General features: G+C 36.0%; 2 protein-coding genes across 6 annotated transcripts in view; both read right to left on the reverse strand.

Moving 5' to 3' along the window:
- LOC109606251 (maternal protein pumilio-like) overlaps positions 1-27671 on the reverse strand; it is a 152035-nt gene that overhangs the window by 30150 nt on the left and 94214 nt on the right. The gene's annotated exons all lie outside the window — the stretch shown is intronic.
- On the reverse strand, positions 12953-20934 carry LOC126265437 (uncharacterized). The gene is made up of 3 exons (XM_049967008.1): positions 20614-20934; positions 13862-14408; positions 12953-13305 (listed from the first exon to the last, which is right to left on the reverse strand). The coding sequence occupies exons 2-3, from the start codon at positions 14027-14029 to the stop codon at positions 13060-13062; spliced, it is 414 nt and encodes a 137-aa protein (XP_049822965.1). The 5' UTR covers positions 14030-14408; positions 20614-20934; the 3' UTR covers positions 12953-13059.

Consider the following 27671-nt stretch of genomic DNA (forward strand, 5'->3'; position numbering starts at 1 on the left):
TGTACATAAGTGTGTAAAAGGAACGGAAGCTCCATAACATCAATAACAGTGACGCAAGCATCGCGTTAATTGTTCATAACAGAAAAATTTCGTTCCGATTTACACACAAAAGAGCGGCTGTAATCAATTTTTCCCCGATAAGTTCGCATCGAGTTCGACCCGCTTTTACCGAGAAACTTGCCGAACACGGTCGCTTTTTTTCAGTTATGCAAAGTTACCCGTCGGAATAAAACAAACGCCCCTAGAGAACTTCGTTGAAACCGTATTATAGGTTCCGAACTTCCAAGAAACTTCCACGCTGAGAGAGAGGGAGAAGTAAGTAAAACGTTGATGTTGTCCCATCGACCAACGACGAATAAAACACAAAACTCATCCATTCGCATCCAGTTGTTGGAAATGATGATGGATGGGCTAATTGGAAAATTATACTGAAGCGGATACCAATCAATCTGGCTTTGGCGATTGGATATTGGCCCCGAGACGGTTTTGTACAATTGCGAGGCGCATTTAATCAATTTATCTTTAATTAACATCACCGATTACTAAACAATTAGTGTTACGCATAAGTTGGGGCTTTTTCTTTCATCTAATTGGAAGCTTATTTGGCAAATCTCTGCTGATGTAACACTAACTAACTATAAAGGCGATAATCTTGCTTTTCGTGTCGTTAACAATTTGATTTTTGCTTTCGAATCGCCATCAACTGCAAATAAAGTTCGTCGAATCCTTGTAAATAACGTTTGAGAGAAACTAATTGGAAAATTACTGGCAATCGGATAGGGATCAATCGATTTTGATGATTGGAAATCAGACAGGCGCTCTCTCAGATAGCACAAAGGTTTCGGAATTGTGCGCATCCGGCAATAATACCTAATAGATTTCAACAGATTACGGGCCATGTATTTATTCGACTATACACCCAATTAACGGGCTAATTAATACGTAATTAGTCCATATTTATAATCATTGGTCGACTGAAATGAATTAATTACCAACATCGAAAAAGATAAGGTGTTTGTTTGGAAATCAAGGGGTGAATTATCTGTTTGAATGGTAATAACAGTTATTATTGCTAAATATATCGCCTTTACGTTGCGTGGAACGGAGGTTGCATTGGGTAATTGAATTCGAATCAATTTCCGGAGAACAAAAGATCGGTGGGCGTCGAATCTACTCTCCCTCCATTCATCGTTACATGAAGATAAGATGTTAAACTTGTTGTATTAATAATTGTCAATTTGTTAATGGTGTCACACGGTTGAACCGAACAGGAAGCAAACTGTAAGCGGTCGTTGGCAAAAAGTACGAAACTGAAACGCGGCACTTTGGCATCTCCGTGACACAGAATCAACGGTACAGTTAGGCAAGGTGTGTGTAAAGGACGGAGGGGACGGAGGCGAAAGAGGTCACGTCGTGGTGTTCCGAGGTCCGTTACCTCTGGCTCGTCTTATGGAATCGGACTCACAGTTACATACATACACATACCGGTTCTCGAAAGAATTATACGACGGCCAACAAAGGGACGGAGGGAGAGTGCGTGTTGCGCTACAGTTTACCGATCGAGAATCTCCACGAAATCAACACGACGCAGACAAAGGAAACGACGCTACAAAGTCGAAAATAACAGTTCCGTCCGGATTCGTTTGTTTCACAACCAGATTAATTCGAATCAGACCATAAAACCAGATTGGTGATTCGAGCCGTGCTAAACTTTGATGCATCATTGGTCGAGTTAATGAGGCTGAAAAATGGACGAAACATTTTCGACGTCCTCCCTCTTTTCAAACGCTAAACACTCAATTGTTTTGAATGTTAATTTTCTCACGTAGCTTTTGATGTTTTGAAAATGGGCAACAGCCCGCGTTTGAAGTGCGCTTTCTTTTGTGTTGTTCAACGCTTTTCTAAACGTCGAATCTAATTAGGCGTCCGTCTGATAAAACCCTTTTCGGGTCAAGAGTGCTGAGCGTAAATGTTCGCCGGAAAAGTCGACTTTCACAATTTGCGACAAGCCGATATGGAGTGTGAAAACTGCAATCATTAGGAGCATTAGGATGTTCTGTACATGTTGGTTAATTAGTACCAGTGGCGGATCGTCAGGTTTGAGTCTAGTGTGGCTCATTATATATAGAACAAAAAAATTGATAATTGACACATACAATACGACTGATCAGTGTTTTTACTTTGTAAATTTAGCCTGCAAATATCATAAAAAAGCTTTTTATAGACATCTATTTTAAAGAATAAAAACAAAATTTTTTTTTATATAGTAACGTTTTGTCAATAAAATCATTTTCATAAGAGAGGCACAGCCCCATCTACCACATTTTGAGTAACCGCCACTGATTTTAAAATTTCATAAATTTAAATTTTAAAATTTAAAATTTCAAAAATTAAAATTTTTAAATTTAAAATTTTTCAATTTAAAAATTTTAAAATTTCACAATTTAAAATATCAAAAATTTATAATTTTAAAGTTTCAAAATTTAAAATTTCATAAATTTAAATTTAAAATTTTTCATTTTAAAATTTAAAAATTCTATAAAATTAAGTTTTAAAATTTTAAAATTTCAAAATTCAAAATATCAAGATATGAAGTTTTCTAAATTTAAATTTCAAAAATTCCCCATTTTAAATTTAAATTTTAAAATTTTAAATTTTATACACTCACAATTTGAGAATATTGTGTATCAAATTGTCAATTTATTAGATCAATGCATCCCCCTGACAAGTTACATATTTCAGTGTGCATTATAAAGGGGAAATAAACGCCCAACAAAGCAACGACAGTTGTTTTTTTACACTTTTGAATGCACCACCATTACCGGAGTTCCTCGCGTGTACCGCTCGCATTTTTCCATTCGGCCGGTGGAAAATACTCGCATTGAAAACATTTTCCTCGTCGGAAGGAAACGATACTTTACAGCGACAAACGTTAACTTTTCCTGACGGGGCGCGGCGGTGTCGGTTATCCCCACGAGGCAATTTGTAACACAATACCGGTGTAAAGTTCCCGTGACCTATGTGCAAACACACACACATTTAATATAAACTGTTTACCAATAAAATTTCAGTTTAGTTACTCCTCCATAATGAATGAATTCCCCAAGTTTCTTCACCGTGTCTGACTCGTAAATGAAACAAAGGAGGCCCAGGTTAATCAAAAATTCAAACTCTTCAGATAATCAGAACGGCTGATGCAAATCCACGGCGGCGCCATTCAAATTTCATTATAAATTTCCCTTCGCCCGGAGTATTTAAATCCAAAAAGACGCATTGTTGTTCGGTGGAAAGGCAGCTTCGGTCACGGCAGTTGAATCATTTAAACGTTTTATTTATTCAGCCGTGTTGTTTGTAGCTGGCGCAAAATACCTCAACATTCTGAGGACTGAATCCTAGTTCTGGATATGACTTACATACACATCTGAGACCCGCAATGCAACGTGAATTATGAGCTCGTCAAAATTAGGTTTTAATTTAATATTGCTTTGGGCTATCCATTTCAAAGTTTTGAGGGGATTTGCTAAATCGTTAAATTATATTACTCATTTGCATACTGAACACATTATGATTTAATTTAAATGTCAATGCTGGGAAGTATTGTTATTTACCCACGTACGCACTCACTGTAAGTTTATTTGCTAATGGCAAAAACTCCGACGTGTTTGTTTAGAAAATAAACTAAATTGTTGATTCGGCACAACAATGAAAATACGACTTAGACCATAACGTTCGCACAATTAGTAGCAGGATGCAAATGCGAAAAGGTAGAGGTTACCGCCGTTTAAATGTCGAGGTTCATACGGATACCTTTCTTTACGGTAAACGTTGAAATGTTAAAAATTATTAAATACAAAATGTTAGCAAACTATCTGATCATGAGCTAGATTTACGGTTATTTTTGCTGATGATGCGCCGCTGAACTTATCAGACAACAGTTACCTACGAGTCATGAATGTGCAAAAAAAAACGCGTCTTAAAACAACTTTCGATAAAGGCAAAATTATTTAAATCATTCATAAACATTGTGTTCCGGTTGTAGTACAACAGTATTTAACGAACCATTGACTGACGGCCACGCAGGCTGTAATTTTCCAATTTGAACTTCGCAACTGGAACATCCAACCTGTTCTGTGTTATGGCGAACTCGACTTTCGTTAAACGAAAAGCAATAAGAGTTTAATTGGAGATTCGGCGGCGAACGATTAACCCAATTACTTGGTCGCGATTTATTTGGTTCTTTTCCGCCCGCCTGTTAATACCATATTAATGGTCTGTTGCTGAATCAAATGGCCCAGTTAAAATGCCCCCATCACATCTCCCGGTCTTTCAGCAGCCGATAAATCACCGTCACCTGGTGCAGGAGGGCTATTTAGAAAGAGGCAGACTGTATACGATAAAAACGATTTACGTGAATCGAGGCAAACATTTACCTGACAACAGATATTTTTCTCTTGCTTAGGTTGTAGGAAAGTTTTCGTTCCATTCGTGAATTTTATTACTTACATCAAAACTGTTAAATTAGTTTTTGTTCTTTATTACGCTGGTCCAATATGTGAGTCACGGATTAATCGGGTTAAATGGGTGGTATACGGAGCCGTGGCTGCCATAAAAGACGTCGCACCGTCTCCCGAATTTCAGTAAACCTACACTAACAAGTAATTGTGTAACATCAAGAGCAATTTCGATTGCCCCGATGGCGGTACGTGAACGCTGTCGACCCTGAAAATCGCTCATTGCTTCCTCGCAACCTTGAATATAAAATTATGCACGGGGGCCAAAACTCGACTGTGACCAAATCGACAATAAGACACACATTTGCGGATGAATTATTTATGGAGCGACTTACAACAAAACAAATTCAATTTTGCCAAACATAATTGGATTCTGACGTAAATAAAAGGAGTCGAGTGGAGCAAATCTGGTTAGCTCGGAATAAAATGGTATGTGTTTAAAGTGAAAAATTCACCGTGTGAAGTGTATCTTGAAGTCGATCGATGTCAGGCGAAGAGCTTTCAACTATAAAAACGCTCCGAATCTAAGCCTGGCACTCCATCATAACTACATGATTTCATTCTTCTTATATTTCCAATATATATCGAGCACCTTTGATACCCTCTCAGTCGCTTCGTTTCGTTCCCTATATTCTTTTACGGCCACGCACGAATAGAGAGAGAGAAAATAACGCGTCCGACACAATTCCCCGACGTCCCGAAGAATATCCAGGTAATGAATAACACCGGAGTATCGATTGTGGGGAGACACGCAGCTGATAATGAAATTATCGTCGACGTATGTTTTCCGCGACGGGAATGGAGCCCGAGACTAATTGAATTTTATTTAGTTCGCCGACAATTTATCATCTAAATAAATAACCACGCCACATAGACGGTGCAAGATAAATTGAGTGCTTCGGGCAATTAAAAAGTGCGCTAATTAATTAATCGAACTGGATTATGATTAAAAATTGAAGGGGGAGGGGGACGGGAGTGTGTTTAATGTTTGGCGCAGCCGAAATTGAATTAAAACCCAATTATTATGTCGCGTTTACATCACGGGCATATCAATTTCCAGTTTTAACGACGGTGCCTCAACCAGTTTGTGCTTCCAACAACGATGATAAATAGATAAATTGAGTTTGAAACAAAAACTGTGCGAGTAGGATATCAACAAGTACTACCCACGGTTTTAAATTAGTTTTTTTATCAAGGCCAATACCAAGTAACTAACAAAAATATTGATTTTATTCGTTTGAATTTGAAGGGTTTATTATTATATTAAGTTTTCAGTGCAATTGAGTTTTATGAAATACTTCGTTGGGACGGATCTTGTCTAGGCGTTTCATCCGGAAAATCATTACTCAAGCTTAATCAGAATGAAAATTTAATTATAACCCCATTCGTGCCTGACAGACTGGATGGACTGGACGTTTCGCCGATATTGCACTAAATGTAACTTCGTATTTGTTTTTTCATTATTCCAACATTTTATGTTCTCTCCACTGATAAAATTAAATGTTTAGGTTAAATATTGGGAAACTATAAAACAGTCGATGATACGAATGTAAATTGATCCATAATATTTTATGGTGCTTCGTCAGCGCAAACTATTTTAATTGCCAGTGGTTAATAGGTTTGTGCGGAGATTTTTAACTCACTCAGTCAGTTTATTGGTGCCAAACACATATTTGCTCAATAAAAATTCACTTCCTCCATATACGTTTTATAGCACATCCTTCATTATTACTTGGAACGTACATTTTGCGAGTATACATAAAGCAATTAATTACGACACAGCAACAGTAAACCCCTAAATGGAAATGAGACAGTAAAAATGGAATTATGAATTGAAGGGGGAGCGGCACCAATAAACTTTTATGTCGGGCTGAAAACAAAAAAAACCTCGAGATGGAGGAATACTTGAATTGTATGACCCTACAATTAGAAGTTTTATGGAGCATTCTCAAATAAAACATTGAATTCGGACATATACTTTTTATATATTTATTGATTTTATGTTCTGGCGGAAGTTCATTTGTATGCTAATTGACAAATAAAATTTTTTATGGGCATATTGTGATTGAAAAATGCCAGTCTCATGGATGTTGTAATGTTTAGAGAAATAAATGTGCAATGATGTTTTTAACGTCCCGATAGATAATATGTTTAACACATGTAACCCATATGCGATTAATTTTTTGTTAGTCTTCCCGAACGGTCACACGGGTAGCCGAAAATAGCCCCAAGGGAAAACCTGGTCGCAATTAACTGGAATTGACACGGACGTGTTCAACAAGTCGACGTTGCTGAAGTGTGGCGGAAAGTTAACGAAATTGGACCCTATAATATGTTGTGCGTTGTGTGGTTTCTCCGAGATAAAATCCGTCAGTTAGCGCCGCATTAATAAGTCGTTTGGAAAACGAACAAGGCCGATGTTGCGTGTCTAATTCTTGTATTAATGCGTCCCCAGATATGCCTGATTTCTCATTCGACAAAGATTACGGTCCAACAGGTTATTATCGATAACGAGCTTGGCACGAAGATGCCGTGAGTGGTGTGTTAACATCTGTCCGACCAAGTTACCCATATTATTCACCAGGAACAAATTTATTTCACAATTTTTCTCCTTTTCAAAACCGATAAAGCCCTGTTAATTAAACGTGGATTGAAACTTGTTGCTCATCGATTCCTGCACTCAACTTTTCCTTTATTTGAGACTCATAATTATCGCGGAGCTTGCTTATCATAACGCCTCGTCTTTAACAAAGCTCCAGGCACTTTACGTACTATATACTCCCATGGTAAAAATCCAATTAAATCGTCCCCATCATTTAGTCCGTCGGCAGGTTTAAACAGGATAATTAACGAACTGCGTTGTTTATCCAACAACTAGCGTAAACAGTGTGTGCACACATGCTTTAGCCTGAAGAGTTACTATGAAAAACAAACAGATATTCATCCCCAAAGAGTTTTATTGTTTTCGGTGATCACATTTTTAATTAATTAGTTTTTTGTGTGTTCCACTGTTTTTATATAGAAGGATTAATTGCCCAAGTTTGGGTCAGTGAAACGTCAAAAATTTAATCTCGGCCTATTAAGAACGGCTACGCAAGTTAGTTAATAGGAACGACCTCAAAAGGTTAAGTGCTTCAATAAAAGTTACATTATTTTCGCCGATCGATTTGGATTTTAATTAATCTTGTATGTGTGTGTGTGTGTGTGTGTGTGTGTGTGTAACGTTTATTGAAAACCAATTGCCGACTTAAGTGGCTCGTCTCTATTAACAACAATTTCAGCTTGTTATGCTCAAGTTTCAATAACAGCATTCACCCATTCCATCAAAGTGGTTCGCGATACAGAAAATCGAAAAAGTGGACTAGTTGATGGGTGGTGTCAAAGTACCACACATCCGAAACATCAAAGAGGTTTAATTGGTCCTTTCACCGAATTAACGACAAATTGAATTTCTAACGATACCGTCAGTGCGCCGAACCATATTAAAAACAAATTAAACTTGCATTAGCCCCCGTTTCAGAGGGAAAACTCGGAGCGGAGCGTTCTACAAAATTACCTTTAGCCCAAAACGTTTTTCAATTAATTTTTGCATTTAGGCACAAAATTAAAACGGGGCGACACCTATTCCGCTGCCGTGATTCGGTTTTTCAGCCTGCCGTTAAATTGACATCGGTAACCGGGGAAACAACGATGAAAATATTTTAAAATTCAATCCGACACGTATCGAACACATAAATTGGATTATTGTTCAATGCGTATAATTAATTGCCGGGTCCTGGACAAAAACTAAAAATTGTTTCGTGTACACTATCGCTCATATGTAGAGCAATAAAAGCCAGCGAATAAAAATTAATGGAAGGCATAACCCAAGTACATTAGACCTACTGCGAAGCATGCATCGTTTCGTTTATCATGACATTCTGATACCATGTGTTTAAGGTGGACCTTCCAGCACCACAACGATCCGAAACATGTCTAAGTCAAAGATTCTCAAGGAGTACGTGTAATGTCTTGGCCAGCATAAAGCCCGGACTTTAATCCAATTGAAAATTGTTAGGATAAAATTGTCAAATTTGTTTGAACTCTTCGAAGAAGTGGAAAAGTTTGAACAAAAAACAATGAGTCTGGAAACAATGGTCAAGAAAGCCTCAATCTTTAAATTATATTGCTGTATTGTTCTTATCAAACATGAATAACTGACAAAAATATGGATATTTAAATGTAGATTTTTATCGAGACAAATTAAAAGTTGTTCTACATATGATGTATGTCACGAAATTTAAAAAAATGCTGCCTCCTAATTAAGTGTTTAGCGTAACTACATCTATTTTTGGAATGGTATGAAATATCAAAATAGTTCGTTGTTACAGTTACCTTAACGGTACTAATTGGAAAACAAACTCACCTGAAAAGGAAAATTACAAAATGATTAAACTTAAACAAACTCGGAGCAAACAAAATACGCATAATACAAATGTTCCACGTCAAAAGAGATGCAACGGTGGCGAATGATTCACATTGCAAACGAACAAAACAGCAGGGCCTTTCCAAAATGATAAATCTCAACGTAACATGTAAAAATAATTACTCGAATGCGCCACAGTTAAATTGATTAATGTAAAATCGTGTCGGGACGGTTGAATCCCCCGCGAAGCAACAGTTGGCAAAATCGCAAATTTCCACCGAAAAAATAAAATAAAATAAAACGGGACATCTCACTAGATTTTAATTGTCGTCGGGAATGTTAATTAGAGTTTTAATTGCAGCGTGCACTCGATCCGTTCGTTGCGAAGTGACACTTGGCAAAAACTTCGGAATCTCGAGTTGCGAGAAAGGAAGTGAAAATCTATTCTGAATACACACCGGATATGTTAGCGTGTCAGCGAACAAATTTCAGCTATTCAACGGGCACCGCAAATATGAGTGTAAACAAGCTGTTTGTAACTAATCATAAATAATGAGTGCTAATACCCACAATCAAGTAAGTAAGCACCTGAATTACCCATCGAAGTGCAACTACGTTAATAACAGGCCTCAAAAGAAAGTGATCTAATACGAACCATTCACTTGCATAAGTTTATTGAGAATCTTCGATTTATAAACAAGTGAAGCATCCCGTCGGATCGGCGAAAGTTGCCCCAACCAATTTATTTACATCATAATTAATTTTTCCAACGTAATTGAGAAACTGGTGAAACGACACGATAAAACAACCCACGCCAAAAGTGTTGCAACCCGCATTTACAATTTTCCTAACGACCGATGCCTACGTACGTTTTTCCATATCGTAAACTGATAGTTACGCCGAAATAACATTGACCGGTTCAGACCTCCGAGTCCTTGGATTTAGTCGAACCATTGTCATGAATATGTATGTCCACACTTAATATTTGCATGTCGGATAAAATTCATGTTTCGAAAGTAAGTATTTTTAAATTTAAAAACCTTCCGTCAATGCGGAGAAATTGTTCCCAGACTTGTTTGCTTGCAATCCGTAATTTGAAGCGAATGCCCAAAACAAATTTGTACAACAACATCGTGATACCAGTAATCTAAATATTTAAATAAATGGTTGTTTTTTGTGTTGTACAAAAAAAGAGTTTTACTGGGTTACTTTCCTTTGCTTAAACATGCGAGTAAAAGCTCGGTCCAATTCGCTGGTCTCTATTTTTTCCCCATCTAAATCATCTCGATCGTTTGCAAAGATGATTTCACAGCCAGACTCGGATGAATTTAAATGAATTTTTTTGCGGCACATCAGTGTGTCAGTACTACATTTCTAAGCACGGGAAAGTTCAAGGTTCCAGATGTGATTAGGATCGTTTGGAGCTGTTTCAATGTATCATAAATATCTTGCAAGTGGCCCTCGAGCCCGGCGGTCACGAACAAAGAACGAGCGGCCAAAGTGCAATGTGTGCATTTTTCTTTTATATTTTGCGCATATTTTGTTTTGTTTGCTATCACAGTTTACGATGTCGTAAACCGATTTTACATGATCGGACAAGAACCCGAACAATGTAAGTTAATTTTGTTGGTGGGAGGGACGATTTCAATTTACGACTCCGGTGGTGGCGTTTTCTTTTTATTTTTTTTAAGTGTCGTGCTGCCGTTAATGGATTTTCGCGTTCCACATTAAGCAACAATATGGACGGCAATCACATTACCGGATTGTTTTCCTCCTCTAGGTGAAAGCCATTAATGAGAGTAACTAAAGGAAAACTACTCTTTTAAAAAAGCCACGAATGCTTTAGACAAAATTAAATTCCTGGCGATAAATAAGTGAGGAGTGGCAGGTTGGTATGTGGTAGTTTAATCGAATTCAGGAAGACCAAAATATAAATACTATGTAACAATTCGTGGTGTACAACGAATCGAACATTTACGACAGAGAATTCTTTACGGGCCGTCCTCATTTAATTACGATCGCGTTACGTGGCAAAGGGCCGTTTGGCCGTCTGAAGTATGTTGGGTTTGCGTGTAAACTGTCCCTTGTATCGGGCCACAAACAGAAATGAGGGTGTTCTTTCGGGTTAACGGCGCATATAACTGGGAGGATCCCCTTTCACTCCCTGTGTCCGACCACGTAGACTTATTGCCCCCGCGTTGGGTTGAAGGTCTTTAAATTCGGTGCAGAAATACGTCCAGCGCCTCTTTTTATTGTCCACACTAGCAAAAACGTCACGGCCAGAACCTAAGATAAAAGTAAAACGCAAACATTGTTTCCCCATTCGGGAAGTCCAATCTTGTGCAAACAATGACGCTGATTCATTATGTTTTCGACACTCCTCATATTCTTTGAGCTTTTTAGGATCTCTGCGCCCGGCATACGAATGATCGACGAAGTGAATTATTCTTCCTCAGATATAGAAAGGAAAACGTGGAGGCATTGACGACGTTGCCGTACGTATGCAAATAGAGGTAGCTGGGGCCGTTTTATTTGACTTTCGGAGCAGCTTACTTTGGAAACTGTACGAAAGAAAAACACGTCGACTTTATCACAACATTTACATAAACGAACATGAGCACGCCTGTACGAGTATTTCATTATACCCGTCCGTCTCGAAGATGCTGTACAAAATAACTAGTTTTATAGCAATTTGGATAGCTTCAAGAGAAGTTTAGAATATGCGCATAACTTGTTTTGTCTTAAAGACACTTTACTCTTTTAATTGGTCAATTAGATCAGAATTGAAGAGTTTCCCTTTGTGCCTACTTTGTAGCGTTGACTTGTAAGTTCCCATCCGTTTATTATGTAAAAATCCTTTTACGACGGTCATAAAACCGACTTATTCGAGTCCGCGACCTTTACTTTCCAGACGGCAGCACCACTCGTCACATCCTCCGCTCTTGCGGGACTTGGAAAAACGTGCGACGACCAAGAAGCGAGGGAGAGGGTAAGAGAGGGCGAACCGACGTCGCATCAAACAAATAGGTCAGAACGTTGACGCCAGCCCCATATAATGAACTCCCCGAGGGACGCAACACACTCGCCCTAAACGCAATAATAAAACAATACGGACTGGAATTATGAGGGCTGCCTTCTCGACCGAAATATCGCGACGGCCAAATGTCAACGTGCGCCGCCATTGACCTATAAAGGTCGGTTCCACACCACCTCGCGCGATTCCACTGACACTTAATTTATTCCGAGGGAGACGAAATAAATATCAGGCACCTAAGGTCGCAAATTTCAGAGCTTGCCAACGATAAATGGCATTTCGTTGCACTCTTTTTCTTGAAAGAATACGACTATTTTTTGAATAAATAATCGAGAGAAAATTAATTATAATTTTGGTTCATTTCCATACATTAATATGTGACCCAATTAAAACACAAATGTGATTTTCTAAACAACTCTTCTTACTTTAGTTTCATCATTTCTATTAAACGACACACAATGACAAATGAATGATTCCAATTAGATAAGTAAATAGCTTGTTTTGATTGAAAGCAATTGGACACTTATTGATGAAGCACTAAATAAGCAATCAATTGTCTACGAATCCAACTGAACAAACAAAATGTTTTAATGTTGTGGTTTAATTAATAGAGAGAGAGTTGGATACACGAGAACCATTCTTTCGGGCATATTGTATCAAGCTATTGCAGATGAGGGCATATTAAAACAGTTTCAACTTACACTGTTCTATTAATTACAAGTTTTGGTCTTTGTTAATTAGTACGCAGAAGCGTGGACTATTATAAAGTAAGTTTCCAGAACTCAATGTAGTTCTAAAAGGTTCCACCATGAAATTTCATCGAGTCAATTTTGCCTCACTTGTTGTTCATCAGTTAATGTCAGTTTGTTAATGAATTTGTTCGATTAAAGCAAACAAAACGTAAATCAAGTTATAACTTTAATGTTTTGTTCTGAGGAATTGGGAAGCGTAGTTTTTGTTGAGTTTATAATAATAGTTCGTAGGCTCAAGTTACATCCAATAATGTCATTAATTAACCGGAATGTAAATTAATTTGAAATCCGAAACAGACATAATTAAATCACAAATTGATTAAGCGTCGGAGATTACTCACTCATATTTCAAATCGGTTAACATAAAAGCACTGGCAAATTGTGCCAGTTTGATTCGGGATTGTTCTGACCGAATCGATCCGTACAAGACTTTTGATTATCGTTAATTTCATAGAATTTGCAAAAGTGGGTCGCCACGTTCTGTTGCCATTTTACTGCTGTCGAGTTAACGGCGATCGGTGCGTGATACAATTTCTGCATCTCTTGGGCATTCTGGGCCATTTTACTCGATCTGGTCGTTACCCAACCAACGCTCGACGTTCTCTACCAAACAGAAAAACGTTAGATTCAACAAATCGTTTAATTAACACCGTTAAAACGGCCGCAATTGCGCCGCAAATGGCTCTGACCTTTTCCCGTTTCATGACTGTTTGTCAAAAGTGTAACATGGGAACAGACAAATCGAAATTGCACACAAGGAACTGCACGGATCTACGACTCACCCGGATTGGTATAGCATTACACGAAACAATTTGTCTTTTCTTGAAGAGAAATCACCGAAACTTGATACAAACAAATGCCATCACTTTGTTGAGGGGAATGTTGTACCATTTATATGTATACCCATTCCGATAATATTACTTTCAGTCAGTTAAAACGAAAGTTGAATCTGAACGTATAAAAACTCATGTTATGTTAAGCCATTTAATGGTCCCAATCACGACACTTGTGTTATACGAGACAAATAAATAAAAACACATAAAGACGACATAAATTTATATGGGTAATAAATAAAGTTTACCAAACTGTACGATTTTTATGAATAATCATTAATCCTGTATACGATGTCCTATAAAAGTTGTTCTGAGTGGAAACTTACAATTTGTGCTTTCAGTTCTTTGGGGCAGAGGGGTCCAAGCCACTGGTGTATGTTGATGAACCTCTTGGGCAGCATCTTCAGACAGGTGGTCGTCTGTCTGTAGTCCAGCGGATCTAAAAGGGCGGCCGGCGCCTGAATCGGCGATCCGGTCTCTTGTAACACCACCATGCTGTCAGTCGCCGTTAAACAAATTATTAAGGACCAACACGATCCTAGTTCATATCACAATTGTATTCGAGGGGATGTAGATGTATCAGTCGCGGCTGGTTTTAGTTTTAGTGCTTTGGTGCGGAGGAAGAGATATGTTTACTGGAGACTTTAACTTTTAAGAACAATAAATAAGGCTTGTGGCGCGATTTGGTCCTTGATTGTACTTAATAATGATCACACTAAGCTCTCTTTGGTTCTACATAGAAGGCACTTGGCAAAACTAACAAACTAAATATAACAACGTTTCTTTTGTTCTCTTTCACTTGTTGTACTATTTTTTCACTCGAGTTTTTCGGTTCTATCACAGTTGGGGGCGGTTGAAATTGTGGCCGAAACACTAGAAAAACAAATATAAATCAATCCGTGCCGAAATTTACGGCCGCCAAACTGAGTCACGTAGCCGGGTGTATTAAAGAAATCTCAGGTGAGCTTATGAACTTTCCTACATAAATCATGATTATTGGGAGCAGAATGCGGACGAAGAACGACGTAATTTACGCGTGCGGACCAACATATAAAATCATTTTTGATGGGCCCCATCGATTCGACTTTGTTCCGCCATAAGGGGTGAACAATCGGCCAAGTAACTAATTATGTACACCTGCAATGCAAATGTTAATGTACGTTTTAATTGCATTTGCAACATAATCGTTATCTAATCAGCACAAATAAAATATGTATGTATGCATGTAGTGTCATATGTATTTATGTGCGGTACTAATAAACTGAAAAATGGCACAACAAAAAGGGGAAAATTATGATACCTCGTATCTCAAATTGTATATTTCATAAAATACTTTCGAATGACAATCCAATTGATTGTTTTAATTTTAACTAGAATTTATTAAAATATCTATTGAATATTTTACAAATAATTAAACTTTTTACATGATAAAAATATTGCGAAATTTAAATATTTATAGAACACGTATTGAGTTGTTAAAACAATAAATGACCGCTGGCATATTATTGTAAAATGCGCGACAATAAAACACGAATTCAACTACGAAGAGATAGATAAAATAAAATGCCACGCAATAAGTGAACTAGTTCTGTTAGAATTCTGCGAACCAGCTGCAGGGAAATGAATAACATGCATCGGTATCTGAATTATTATTAAATTCCTTTACGATCATGCACACATACACACAGTTACGCAAATCAACATTTAACGTTGAATTATTGCCGTTTAATTGGAGTCAATCTGGCTCGATTTCAGACAAACACCAGATTCTCCTCTCTCCATAAATTAACCGATTGTAAGGGCGCACAAAATCGAATCGAACATTATACCTAATCTTAGTTCGACAACAACACAGTGAAGTTTCCGTTTTCGAGACTAAAGAAAAGCAACCAGATTAAGCTTACGCCAAATTGGAATGGTGATAAGTTATCTTCTCGCGAAATCAATTAGGTTAATGAAGTTCGACGGCGCAGCTTTAACGGAATATTAGCCTTGAGAAGCAAGTTTCATTTTGTATTATTAATAAAACTATTGTCAAACGAAACAAATTGTTTCTTAATCGAACGAAAAAAAAAAGGAATTTAGCGGGTCACCTCAAGGTGAAATCACTATTTAATGATCCGACACTTTTTTCAATTAATAAAACTATGATTAATTTTTAAAATTTGTCGCAATGACTGAGCGAGAAGGAGAGGTGAGGGCCACGCAGGACGAAAGTGAGTCCCGCGTTTGTCAGTGACTGGGATGGCACACGTAATTACCAAATTAACATGCGAAAGCTTAATTAAAAGTCACAAAGAACGCGTTTATTAGACAGCAAGAGCACGAGAGTTATGGGTGGGTTTGACAGCGCATCCTCGGAATAACATCAACCCCCCTTAACACCCCCGTCGGTTGTTTCCTTAAATTTTCACGCGCATAACGATATTTAGAATATTAGGAAAATTCCGGGCAAAGTTATCGATAATTTTCTACCGCTGTCATAAAACGGTAAAAAATGGAAGGGAACCGCCACAAATTTCTCCTCCGATTCGGCACTATCGGCCCAATAAATTACGACGATAGCGGACGTTTTCCGTTTCAGCGTTTCGTTAGTTTCTGTTTGATTACTAAGCCGCAAACGGAGGAAGTTTACGACCACGGGACCCCCGTAAAACTGAATTATTACTGGAAAAAATGAACAGACCGCGGTTAAACATCAGAAAACACGTTTCAATGACAAACTACTTGCGATAAAAAAAATATTTCGAAAACGGTTGCGATAAATTTTGCATAAATATGTCTGAAACACAATGCAAAATTGGAAAAATGTGTGTTAAGCAGTTCTAAGAATCACACACAATCGAGTATTAGAGGATTAATTTTTTTATACACTAATCGCAATTTTATACTTCACTACTGTTTAATGTTGTTTTCAATTTTTACAATTGCAGCAAACGGTGTCGGCTTTAATGCATTGTCACCGCTTTATTTATGCAAGGACCCAAAAAATATGAATTTTAAAAAATAAGATGAAAGTATTCCGCTTGAATGAAAATAAAATGTACGACTTGGGAATTGCGCAGCACGATTAACTGCCTGCCAATGTCACATCCTGTCCGTTTAACCGAAAAAGGAAATGAGCACCATATCCCTTCGCAAAACGGGCCACTTTTTTGCGGTTCCCACCGATAATTACGGAAATACGTGGTCAATTTCGTCAGCTTTCTTGTCGAATCAGAACTATTAATATAAGGATGACTTTTCCTCGGAAATAAACAACCTTGTTGGGACATTAGAGGGTGTTCTTTCCGACGTCACGTCTAAGCACCGATATGTTATTCAGGTCATGCTCGTATACGGAAACGTATTAAACGGGGATTGTATTTATTGGCGATGCATTAATGACTAATCGGATCTCGAACTTGATCGATCATCGATGTCTGCGTTAGATCCGTACCGGAAATAGATCTATTTGTTTTCATAATCGAGAGAACTTGACCAGACCTCGACTAATAATATTTAACGCGCACTTCTGCTCCTTCAAAGACATTTTATATCACCCCGCTACGTGACTGATGCGATACTGAAACACTTCATATTCACAACGGACGTGATTTCGGCAATCACGTTGAGTGAATGAGGAACAAGTTGCACGAACTCATTGTTAGGTCAAGGCGAATATGAATTGCTTCACATACGGTGCAGAGGTGTTTTGGTAATGTTCACACAAAACAATACCTCCTGTTTCCAAATCTCACGCCTTTTCGATATACATTACATATACATACGAGATCGCAGTTGGGAATTTATCAAGGTTTTTGTTGTGATGTGATTTATGTAACAGATATAAAAGCTAGTTAATGATCGGGAGAAGTCTGTGTATAAAAGAGACATTAAAACTAACATTTCATCCAGTAAAAACAATAAAAAGAGTCTTGTAGTCGTTCATTCGCCACAAAATTCGGCGATTTATCATGAAAACAGCCAAGACAGATGTTTTTACAACCACCTCTATTACTTTATTAATACTTCGAACGAACCAACCACAATTTAAACCAGAACTTCTTTTTTTATTTGCACGTCGATCGATATTAAGTGGAAAGTTATATTAACATGCTGGAACACTAGCAACAACTAAATTGACCGTAAAATCTAACAACTTCATGTATAATGTATCATGCTATTAAAGGAGATTATTATTAAAATGAAATATCAGTGACAATTTATTATGATGCAACATTTCTGAGATGAGGGTCTGCTATTAATCAAACGGCCCGCATTATTTACAAAAATAAATTAAACAGGATCGACTAGGGTAGTTTTATGTTTCTTTGTCCGTTCAAATCGGCGGCTTTAATCAAAAATGACATAGGAATTTAATTAATTAATCGCACAATGTTTTGTTTGATTTATTTTATGCTTCGAAGCACCAAAATAAGTTTTAAAATATTTAATAACAAAACTGTTAGCCCGGCTTACTCTCGCCCATTAATAAACCATTTACCCCAAAATTGTGTGAATTATAATCCCCTCTAGTTTTGCACAACTTCTGCCAATAAATTGCCGTTATTAATCACAACAAAAAAGTGATTTTTTCGAGGAAAATGTGCAACTTAACCCCCGTATAATGTGCTATTTTTACCCGTGTTTTACGTGGATTCTTTTGAAAAAACTAATCGAATCTATTGAAGTAAATTTACGAATATTATCGAAAAAATTTTGTGTAACGGTTATCTTATAAGCTCCAAGGTTACATGTTTGTTCTTGTAATTAACTTGCCGTTACATTATAAAATTCAGGACTGACTAGGGTAGTTTTATATTTCTTTTTCCGTTCAAATCGGCAGCTTTAAACAAAAACGACATAGGAATTTAATTAATGAATCGTACAATTATTGTTCGTTGCATTTTGCTTGATTTATTTTAAAGTGAAAATAACTTAAAAGCATTAAAATAAAATTAAATTTAATAACAAAATTGTTAGCCCAGCCTACTCGCCAATTAATAAACCATTTACCCCAAAATTGTGTGAATTATAATCCCCTCTAGTTTTACACAAGTTCTACCAACAAATTGCCGTTATTAATCACAACAAAAAAGTGATTTGTTCGAGGAAAAAGTGGCAATTTAACCCCGTGCATAATGTGCTATTTTTACCACCAACAATTTTTACCCGGATTCGTTTGAAAAACCTAATCGAACCTTTTGAAGAAAGTGTGTGAATATTATCGAAAATTTTTGTGTAACGGTTATCTCGTACGCTCCAAGGTTCCCTGTTTGTTCTTGTAATTAACGTGCCGTTAGATTACAAAATTCATTATTAATCGTACAACATTCTTTATATTGTAATCTGCCGAATGAACCAATACAATTTTAACTGTAAATTTAACAGTAGTCCAATTTTGACGTGACCATTGCATTTCAACAAAAACCAACGAATTAATTAACAATTAAGCTTAATTTGCTTTTTTGTTGTCGAGTTTCTTGAATCACCTCGGGCTACATATTACACAAACTAATTATACAGACATGTCTTTTTTAATAGTATCAGTGAAACTGCATAATTATAAATAATTTGCACATTATTAAAGCTAATCACATTTAGGGTCAAATACGGGAGAGAATTAGAAATTATTATTATATCTTTAGTTGGTTATTAAACAAACATAAATATCGACAGCTGCAAGACTACGGAGGGTGTTTATTTGGTCAGTGCCTCGTGAATTAGTCACAAGTTTGGGGTCAGGGTTGGACTAATTACAATTGAAGTAATTGTCGTTAATTGTGTCCACTCAGTTATTCAACCCGTTCCAAGAACCATCGTCAACTCGTCAAGAGTGTAATATATCTGACCAAACATTGGTGCCCCCAAAATTAAAACGGTGCACATTTGATTACTTATTATTTCTGGTTTTAATGGTTGCTTAAAGCAAATTGAACTTTCGTGCCTCGGACTCATTAATATCGTGTGCATTAATGTCTACAAGTTAGATTGTGTCCGATGGAGGTCTAATTTAAAATAAGCTACGAGGAAATTTGTTTCCTAATCTAATAATTTCTTTGCCTGTACAAATATAAATTAAATAAATATTTGCGTTCTAAATAAATACGTCAGTACGATTTCGTCACCGTCTCCAATACAGTGTTTTCCTTTACACTTTTAAATTAGCAAAATAATTCGTTGTGAAATTTTTCTGATGTCAATGCACTCGGTGATCGTATTTGCATATGCAACTCATGTAAAGGTTACTGGTTTTGAAAAATACGTCTACGATTAACGACGACAAAGGATTGATATAATGGATTTCTTAAAAAATTATCATAATATATGAAGAGCCTGCATAATACCTTCAATATGCAAATGGTAAAGGTCGCACTTTTATAACTTGTGCATTAAATAAAAAGTATAAAGAGTATTCTATTGGAAAAAGTACCGTAAAACACGTATCAACGAGTATTTCTTTTCGTCATTAGACCAAAGTTAGAAGGAAGAAAAACAATTTTCCATTTTTACGACTGGACGTATCTTCGGTGTTGCGGTACATTCGAGGGGTCGATAGGTGTTTAGAATGTGCCTGAAGCCATTGTTGCTTTCTGCACCACAAACTCGAATACAATTCGCACATTTTATGTTATTTTTTCTTTATGTAGATACTCTTTTTAGGGGCTGCAAATATAAATCACCTTCTCGACTCCCGTTTTGTTTTTTTTTTATATTTATTGCCAGTGATGAAGAGTTTATTTTTACAGTCACGCAATTGAGGCAAATCATATTTGACTTGAATTTTTGCTGTTAATGAAGAATTTGAAGTTTTACTTCAACATAAATTATTTATTATTTGTATTTAATTCGTTGGTCTTTAAAGGTAACAAATACATTTTTGAGCCTAGAAACGGACGTGTTACTAAACTTTCTAGTTAGTTATGCTAAATAATAATGTAGAATTTTTTTAGAAAGTCGAACGCGTAATACATAATATCTCATAGGTACGCTTAAGTTCCCAACTGCGATTAGAAATGCGACGTGTGATGGAAACGGAGAGTTGTCCCGATGAAAAACCGATACCAATGGCACCTAGCCCGGCACAGGCACACACCTAGTTTATCGACGACAATCTACCGGGTGCAACGGGGACAACAGTAGCACACAGAAACGGCACATGTTGAAAATTGAAAAAGACACTTGTTAGCAACACTGGACACACACACGCGGCGACACCGACGGCGGGGTCGGTCAGACGCGACGCACGCCCTCCGCGACGCGTCCCAACGGCATGGTCTGGCGGCGGCGGTGGTCGTCGTGCATATTTTCCAACGTCGACGCGGCGGTCTCCTTCTCGGGGCGGCTGACTCGTTTAGATGCGGCGCGTTCGCCTGCCTGCGCATTACTGAGCGCGGCCGCCGGTGTCGTCCTGCGAGGGCCGTCCGCAGGAACGACGCCGGTCCCCACCAGCAGCGGGCAGGCGGCCCGGCTCGCTCCTCGCGAGGGCCGCGCACGCCGATGTCGCTCCAAGAAGACCGACCGGTGGGTATCGTCTATTTATTCTTCGCACTCGCACGACTCTTATTATTATGTTATTGAAACGCTCAACTAACGTAGAAAGTCGCTCCCTGTCAATAGTTATTGCGTTTTTGTGGCGCAACAAACCCATAAAAATACTCGCCCATCTCTGACTCGAATCTTAAGTGGCCCGAAAATGCGAGATCAGTATCTAGTCCGGGAGATGCGCCGTTTCCTTCACAGAAACGCAGTCAACTATTTTAATTAAGCTAAGTAAACACCACCCATCACCTAGCGCAGTAGTTTGTTTAATGAGTCAGATTTATTTAGAGATTCCTCGCGCACCAGAACAAGACGGCGTTGAAATCTCAGACGCATTCGTCGAATATCAAAGCTAGGAGGGAAATTATAAATTTTAAACTCGATTCTCGTTCCCACAAATCTCCGCGAATCCGTCACCTTCTTCACGTTATATCGAGGAAAAACGTGGCATATCAATCGGCCGCCAACAATTCGAAAACGTGGAACGCGAACGGTTCCCATGATTCGTCCGATGACGGACTTCTTGACGGGGATCGACAACGTGGAAATGGATTCGGAGAGCCACTGACCGGTTAATTAAGTCGACTTAGTTGCATTTTATGTTTAAATTGTTCTAGGTTTGTGGCTTTTTAACTCAAACTTACTCTCTTTCTGAATTTCATGGTGACATTTCGGTTTATCAGCTTAATGATTTAATTTTATTATGTCTTGTCTGAATGAAGGTTGAATTTTCAACACGTTCACACACGTGTGGTGGGAACTAATAGTTTTCAGACAAATTCTAGTTGTAGTCAATTAATTGTCCAAAACAATAATTTAATTAAATTAAAAATGCGTAAATTAGAATTACATGTTACACAATACCGGACGTGGAGAATTCGGAGATCAATATTCATTCCAAGTTTGGCTGTGATAATTATCTAAATCCAATAATTACAGAGTGACTGAACAATGACGAACTTAATTAAGAAATGGCTACGAATTTCGAAGGGAAAGAATGGTTTCGTGATCAAGTAGTTGTGGAGCAGAAACGTTCTTTCTTATACAATTTATTTTATAATCCACAGATCGATTAGGAATTTTTATGTGCGACATAGTTTTAAAACCGTTCATGTGATATAACATTTAATTTGTCTCTTCTTTTTCTCTGTCAATTTGTAATTAATGTGAATTCAAGTGTGTAATGCACAGTAAAACTCACTCTTAATTTTTCTTCAAACAAACTGAAAAACTAACTTGCGTAACTCCAAAAAACCATTAGAGAAATCCACTATGTGTTATATGGCAGATATATTTAATTAGAACAAAATTATGCGGTCTCACCGAAATTGTTTCGAAAGTTCGCGGAAGCTTTCCAATCTTAACGCAACCGACTTCAACCGCTGTGTCCAAACAGTTTTTAGCTTTTTAGGGAAAACCGCATTTTTCCAATCAGTTCCTGCACCATGCATTCGTTTGGTCACGTTAGAAACGCTGTCGGAACTGAGTCCACGTCCAAAAACAACAACTAGTCAACATCCATCAGCGCCGCACGATCAAAGTGTTGCGAAAAAATCCACAAAAGGACAAGGCGCAATGGAATATGTTGTATGGTAATTATTCGCCGACAGTTCACGGGCAACATACAGTCAGCTACAAAATGGTTGTGTCACTTTGCAAACAACTCGCTATCGACAGGTATAGGTAAAAAAGGGATGAAATAGTCAAAGAAAGTAAAAAAAATAATGTTGAAAATAAGATTTGTTGAACGAAATATTTACTACTATTAATAGTTAGTAATAGCAACAATACAATAAACAAAATAAATGGACATTTACATTTTGGTATCGTTGTAATGTTTAAATCAATCTAATCTTAATGTAATGAAACTGAAATATAAGATTGGAATGGGAAAAATCTTAAATATTCCAAAGAAATCTAATAGAATAGATATATAAAACATAACAATACTGATAAATCTACTTTCTCTAAGAATTCAAAGATTGTAATAATAATTGGAATTAAATATTATATATTAATTAGAAAAAAAGTCAATTTAACTTTTTGAGACTCACTGAGATAATGTCTAAGAAACTACGTGATTAAAAATGTCATTGCCATCAACTGGCAGAAATAATTCTTTCATTCTCTTATTTGATTGATTTATTGATTTAAAAAATATATTTTTTCTTTTATTGTATATTATATTTTGTTTCGTTGCAATAAAAATATGTGTTTATCAATTATAATTTTATACATTTCAATTTTTGAAAAATATTATTGTTCAATTCACAAATAAGAAAATTATTTCATTTATTTATTTAACACAATAATTTGTATAACATTTCTCTAACATTTATAAAATAGTAATAATTTTGGATTTTAAATTTAAGCCTGTTTTTTATTAACTTAAATAGTGACTAATTATTTTTTAATATTAGTAGAATTGAGATAAAACCAATCAATCATATTATTATAAATATGACATAAATAAAATAAGAGTTATAGTTACTCTTTCATTCTATTTTATAATATTTGGTGATGTAAACTTTACTTAAAAAAAACTACTTGTAAAAATATTAGACTCTAATTCACAAATAATAAAATTATTTCATTTATTTATTTATTTAACACAATAATTTGTATACTATTTCTCTAACATTTATAAAATACAATACAAGAGGTTACTTTAAAAAAAACTACTTGTAAAAATATTGAGTTTATGATGTATTTTTCATAATAAATAAACAAAATTTAAATATTGATTTAGAAATGATAAGTTTTCTACAAATTATTGGATTACTTTAACTTACGAGAGGTTTACTTTAAAAAAAATATTTGTAAAATTAATAGACTCTAATTCACAAATAATAAAATTATTTTATTTATATATTTAACACAATAATTTGTATACTATTTCTGTAACATTTATAAAATAGTATTAATTTTGGATTTTAAATTTAAACCTGTTTTTTATTAACTGAAACAATGACAGGCTATTTTTTAATTTTAGTAAAATTGAGATAAAATCAAAAATATATTATTAAAAATATGAAATAAATATAATAGAAGCTATAGTGAACTCTTTCATTCTATTTTATAATATATGCTGAAGTAAGTATTATACAAATTATTGGACTACTTACAAAAGTTTTACTAAATAACATAGACATAGACAAACTCATTGAATTTGATGTTAATTAATGTTATATTCACACCGCAGCCGAAACTAGACCATAGGGTAGTAATACCATTCTGCAGCCGACTGTACCATCATTCACATAATCATCTAGCCACCAAATTAAAATTTCCGCAATATTAAACAGTTTTTTCTATGATTTGACGTGAAAACATGTTAAATTACTTACTGTACTTGTGGGTTGTGACGGAGATGAATAAAATAATTACCTGTAACAAATAAATTTAAATAAATATACATGAAATTGAAATTTATAAAAACATTATACAAAAAGGTCGTACGGACGTTTCGAATGCACGAAAAAGTGAACGGGACCCCGATGTTTACTTACTTTGCATTATTCAAATTCACGACAACCAACAATGCCTGCAGCTTCTAGTATTTCGTTCGCATCCAGCTTTTGAGATGTCTATCGTGATGTTTTCGTGTGTTGTGTACGAAACAACGTTACAGTCCGTCCCGTTTATGAAACGCCCCCCAATAAATCCCGGCACCATTAATATTTATCGTTTTGTATGGAAATCAGATCATTTTTATGCAAACGACACTGCTTTAAAACCGTGACACAATTTCCAAAAATATTCGAACCGTGTTTGTTTTTCAGATTTCACGCAGAAATTGCATAAAGCTGAGTGGATTCTTCAGTTAAGTAATCGATTAGATTGTCCATCTTCTAATAAACCTAAATAACCAGCTGATCGTGTCATAAATAAACAGTAAAACATGAATAATTTTAAGTGGTTTTATTGCGATTTAGTGAAAACTACGGTACTCTCATTAGCAATTTCTATTTTATGGTATTTATTGCAAATTAAAGATTAGATCGTTAAGGTGAAATATGGTTGGGTAAAATAAAATAATGAACTTTGTGACAGCTAGAGACTGACTCAAATTTATTTCTCCCAAATTATTTATTTATTAACTTGTAACACCTTGAATATTAAAGAAAAAGTTGCCCATGAAAACTAAAAGTATAATTCCGGTATCGTACTATGAATAATCGTCTATCTATTTTTGGAAACTAAACAAGTTAGAAACGTATTTTGTTTACTTGATGCACTTTTTACTGAAAAATAATTACAAACGATCCCGGGAGAAGAAAAACGCTCGTCCAAAACAAATCTTGATAGAAGGACATAAGCACCATCATTTGTTTCCGTGAGAAGAAAAATGGATCGTATCAGTTGGGAAAAACAAAAAAAGTATTATATTTTAAATCACCGACTATATTTCAGGCTAACATAATTCGGTCGGACACTCCCGTCATTTTTCACCCTCAATACTAAATATGTTCGCAACGTTTAACAATAATAAATAATTAATAAAAATCTGTCCGTGTAATCTTCTTTAAAATTGCCTGGTAATAACAAAAAATCCACCGCCCACAAAATTACAAAATTAAAAGATCGTTCTAAATTAAGAAATATAATACTGCGAATAATCCTCCTGTACGGAAAAAATACGTTGCGCCATTTCATTTTTAATAACGGCATTAAATAACGGATTACGCGAGACTGTGCAAACAAACACGCCCCAATTACCTGTGTAAAACGCCCTCAAAAGAACCACCGTGGTTTGTGAATGGGGGTGTGATTGATTCGGGATTTCTTTGAAAACTACCGGAACGAAATTAAACCGTTTGCCAACGAAAAACAATTTCAAGTTCAAGTTTTTTTGTTCAATGCCTCCATGTATGGAGAGCACGTTTTTTCATGTGCCGTCGATCGGAATGATTGCCAGTTGTTGCATGAATAAATCTAATCGTGGTCCGTTTTAGATTCTTAAAATCAATCTCGTACGTCTTTATGACGGAAGCATGCGCAATTAATGGTTAATTGATGGTTTTATTTGTAACTAATTAACCAACATGTTTAACCAATTTCCTATACCGTTTATTATCTGGAACGTTTTCGTTTTTAAACGGCATACAGAATAAGAAATCACGGATTGAGAACGATCTATCTGCATAAAAATGGCGTTACATAATTTAGCTGGGCAATGAGCATGACTGTTACTGTTACTTCGTGCTGAGGAAGCAAAGAAAAATGAATTTTTGCATTTATAAAAGTTCGAAAGTTACAAGTCCGTCGCTTTACATACAACAAACCCGACCAGAATAACAACAATGCTATAATGCATAAAACTAAAATATGCTCGATATAGATTACGTGTATGTTCAACAAATTCTAACAAGAGTACAACAAACATTCCCTTGCAAGTTTAAGCAGAACACAACTTCCGCCTGCTCTCAATGGGGAATTGAAGGATATATGAAAAAACGTTATAGTGTCTGCAGCACTCTCAAATAAACAGAGACGAAGGGAATTGATCGAGGAAAATGTTCACGTAGGTAGTTACTTTAAAAATAAATATACAGCGTAATTTATTTTTACGGGGTCGTACCTACAAATAAAATAATACCGATCGGAAACTTTTCGGTAGGTCGGCTCGATTTCATCTCATTTAAATTTCAATTAGAAATTACTTATAATTGAGGCACACGCAATTTTGCCAAGTGAATGTCTTCACGGCATCACATTAACTTTCTGCTTCATACGAATTCTAATTACGTTACTAATAACCAACGTACGTACGGATCTTCTTCGATGCTTAATTCTTTTAATACGCAAAAATAATTCAAAGGCGCTTTCTATACATTTAAATCCCATCGATTCCAATTATTTCCCGCATTTGGAAAATTAACGATAATGAACAACAGTTCGAAAGTGATATTCTATAACAGATTCGGCCGCAAATTCGTTATTTAAAATGTCTGTCGCCATAATTTAATTGATTTAATGTTACATAAAAGGAAATAATCCATACTCGGAAATTGTTAATGAACAAATTAATCTTATTCGATTAAGAACGCATTTTGCAATCGACTCCGTTTTGGTTTGGTTTTGTAACGCATAATACGAATGCGAAGATGCTGCTGTATTCTTAATTACTTTTTCTTTCGCTCTTTTATCACGACCTAAAAACTCGTAACAGAGACATGCATCGAGTTGTCACAGAAATGACAGAATGCATTAAATCGCTAAAATAATAATTTTTAGAACCTTGAATAAGTTCTCGCTGTATTTTTTTTTTTTCAAAATATTTTCTGGCAACGTAGAGGGTTGTTCGATAATTAAGGTCGTTTTTTATCATAAATGACGTGAACTGAATATTTCATATCGTAGGCTTACATTATTATATATTATTTTAAACTATCTTCAGTCAAAAACTGAGCCTCATTAGTAAAAAACAAGATGGTTAAAAATTAAGTTGAAAATAGACAATCAAAATATGTACATATTTTATTGGTTTACTTCTGGAAATTTTAATGTGCAGGATGCACCACTTACTAGTCGTTTAACCACCACTGATGATGACAAAATAAAGGCATTAATCGAAACTAACCGGCATATGACAACTCGAGAGATAGGAGA

The sequence above is a fragment of the Aethina tumida genome, chromosome 4, assembly GCF_024364675.1.
Source record: "Aethina tumida isolate Nest 87 chromosome 4, icAetTumi1.1, whole genome shotgun sequence".
Lineage (NCBI taxonomy): Eukaryota > Metazoa > Arthropoda > Insecta > Coleoptera > Nitidulidae > Aethina > Aethina tumida.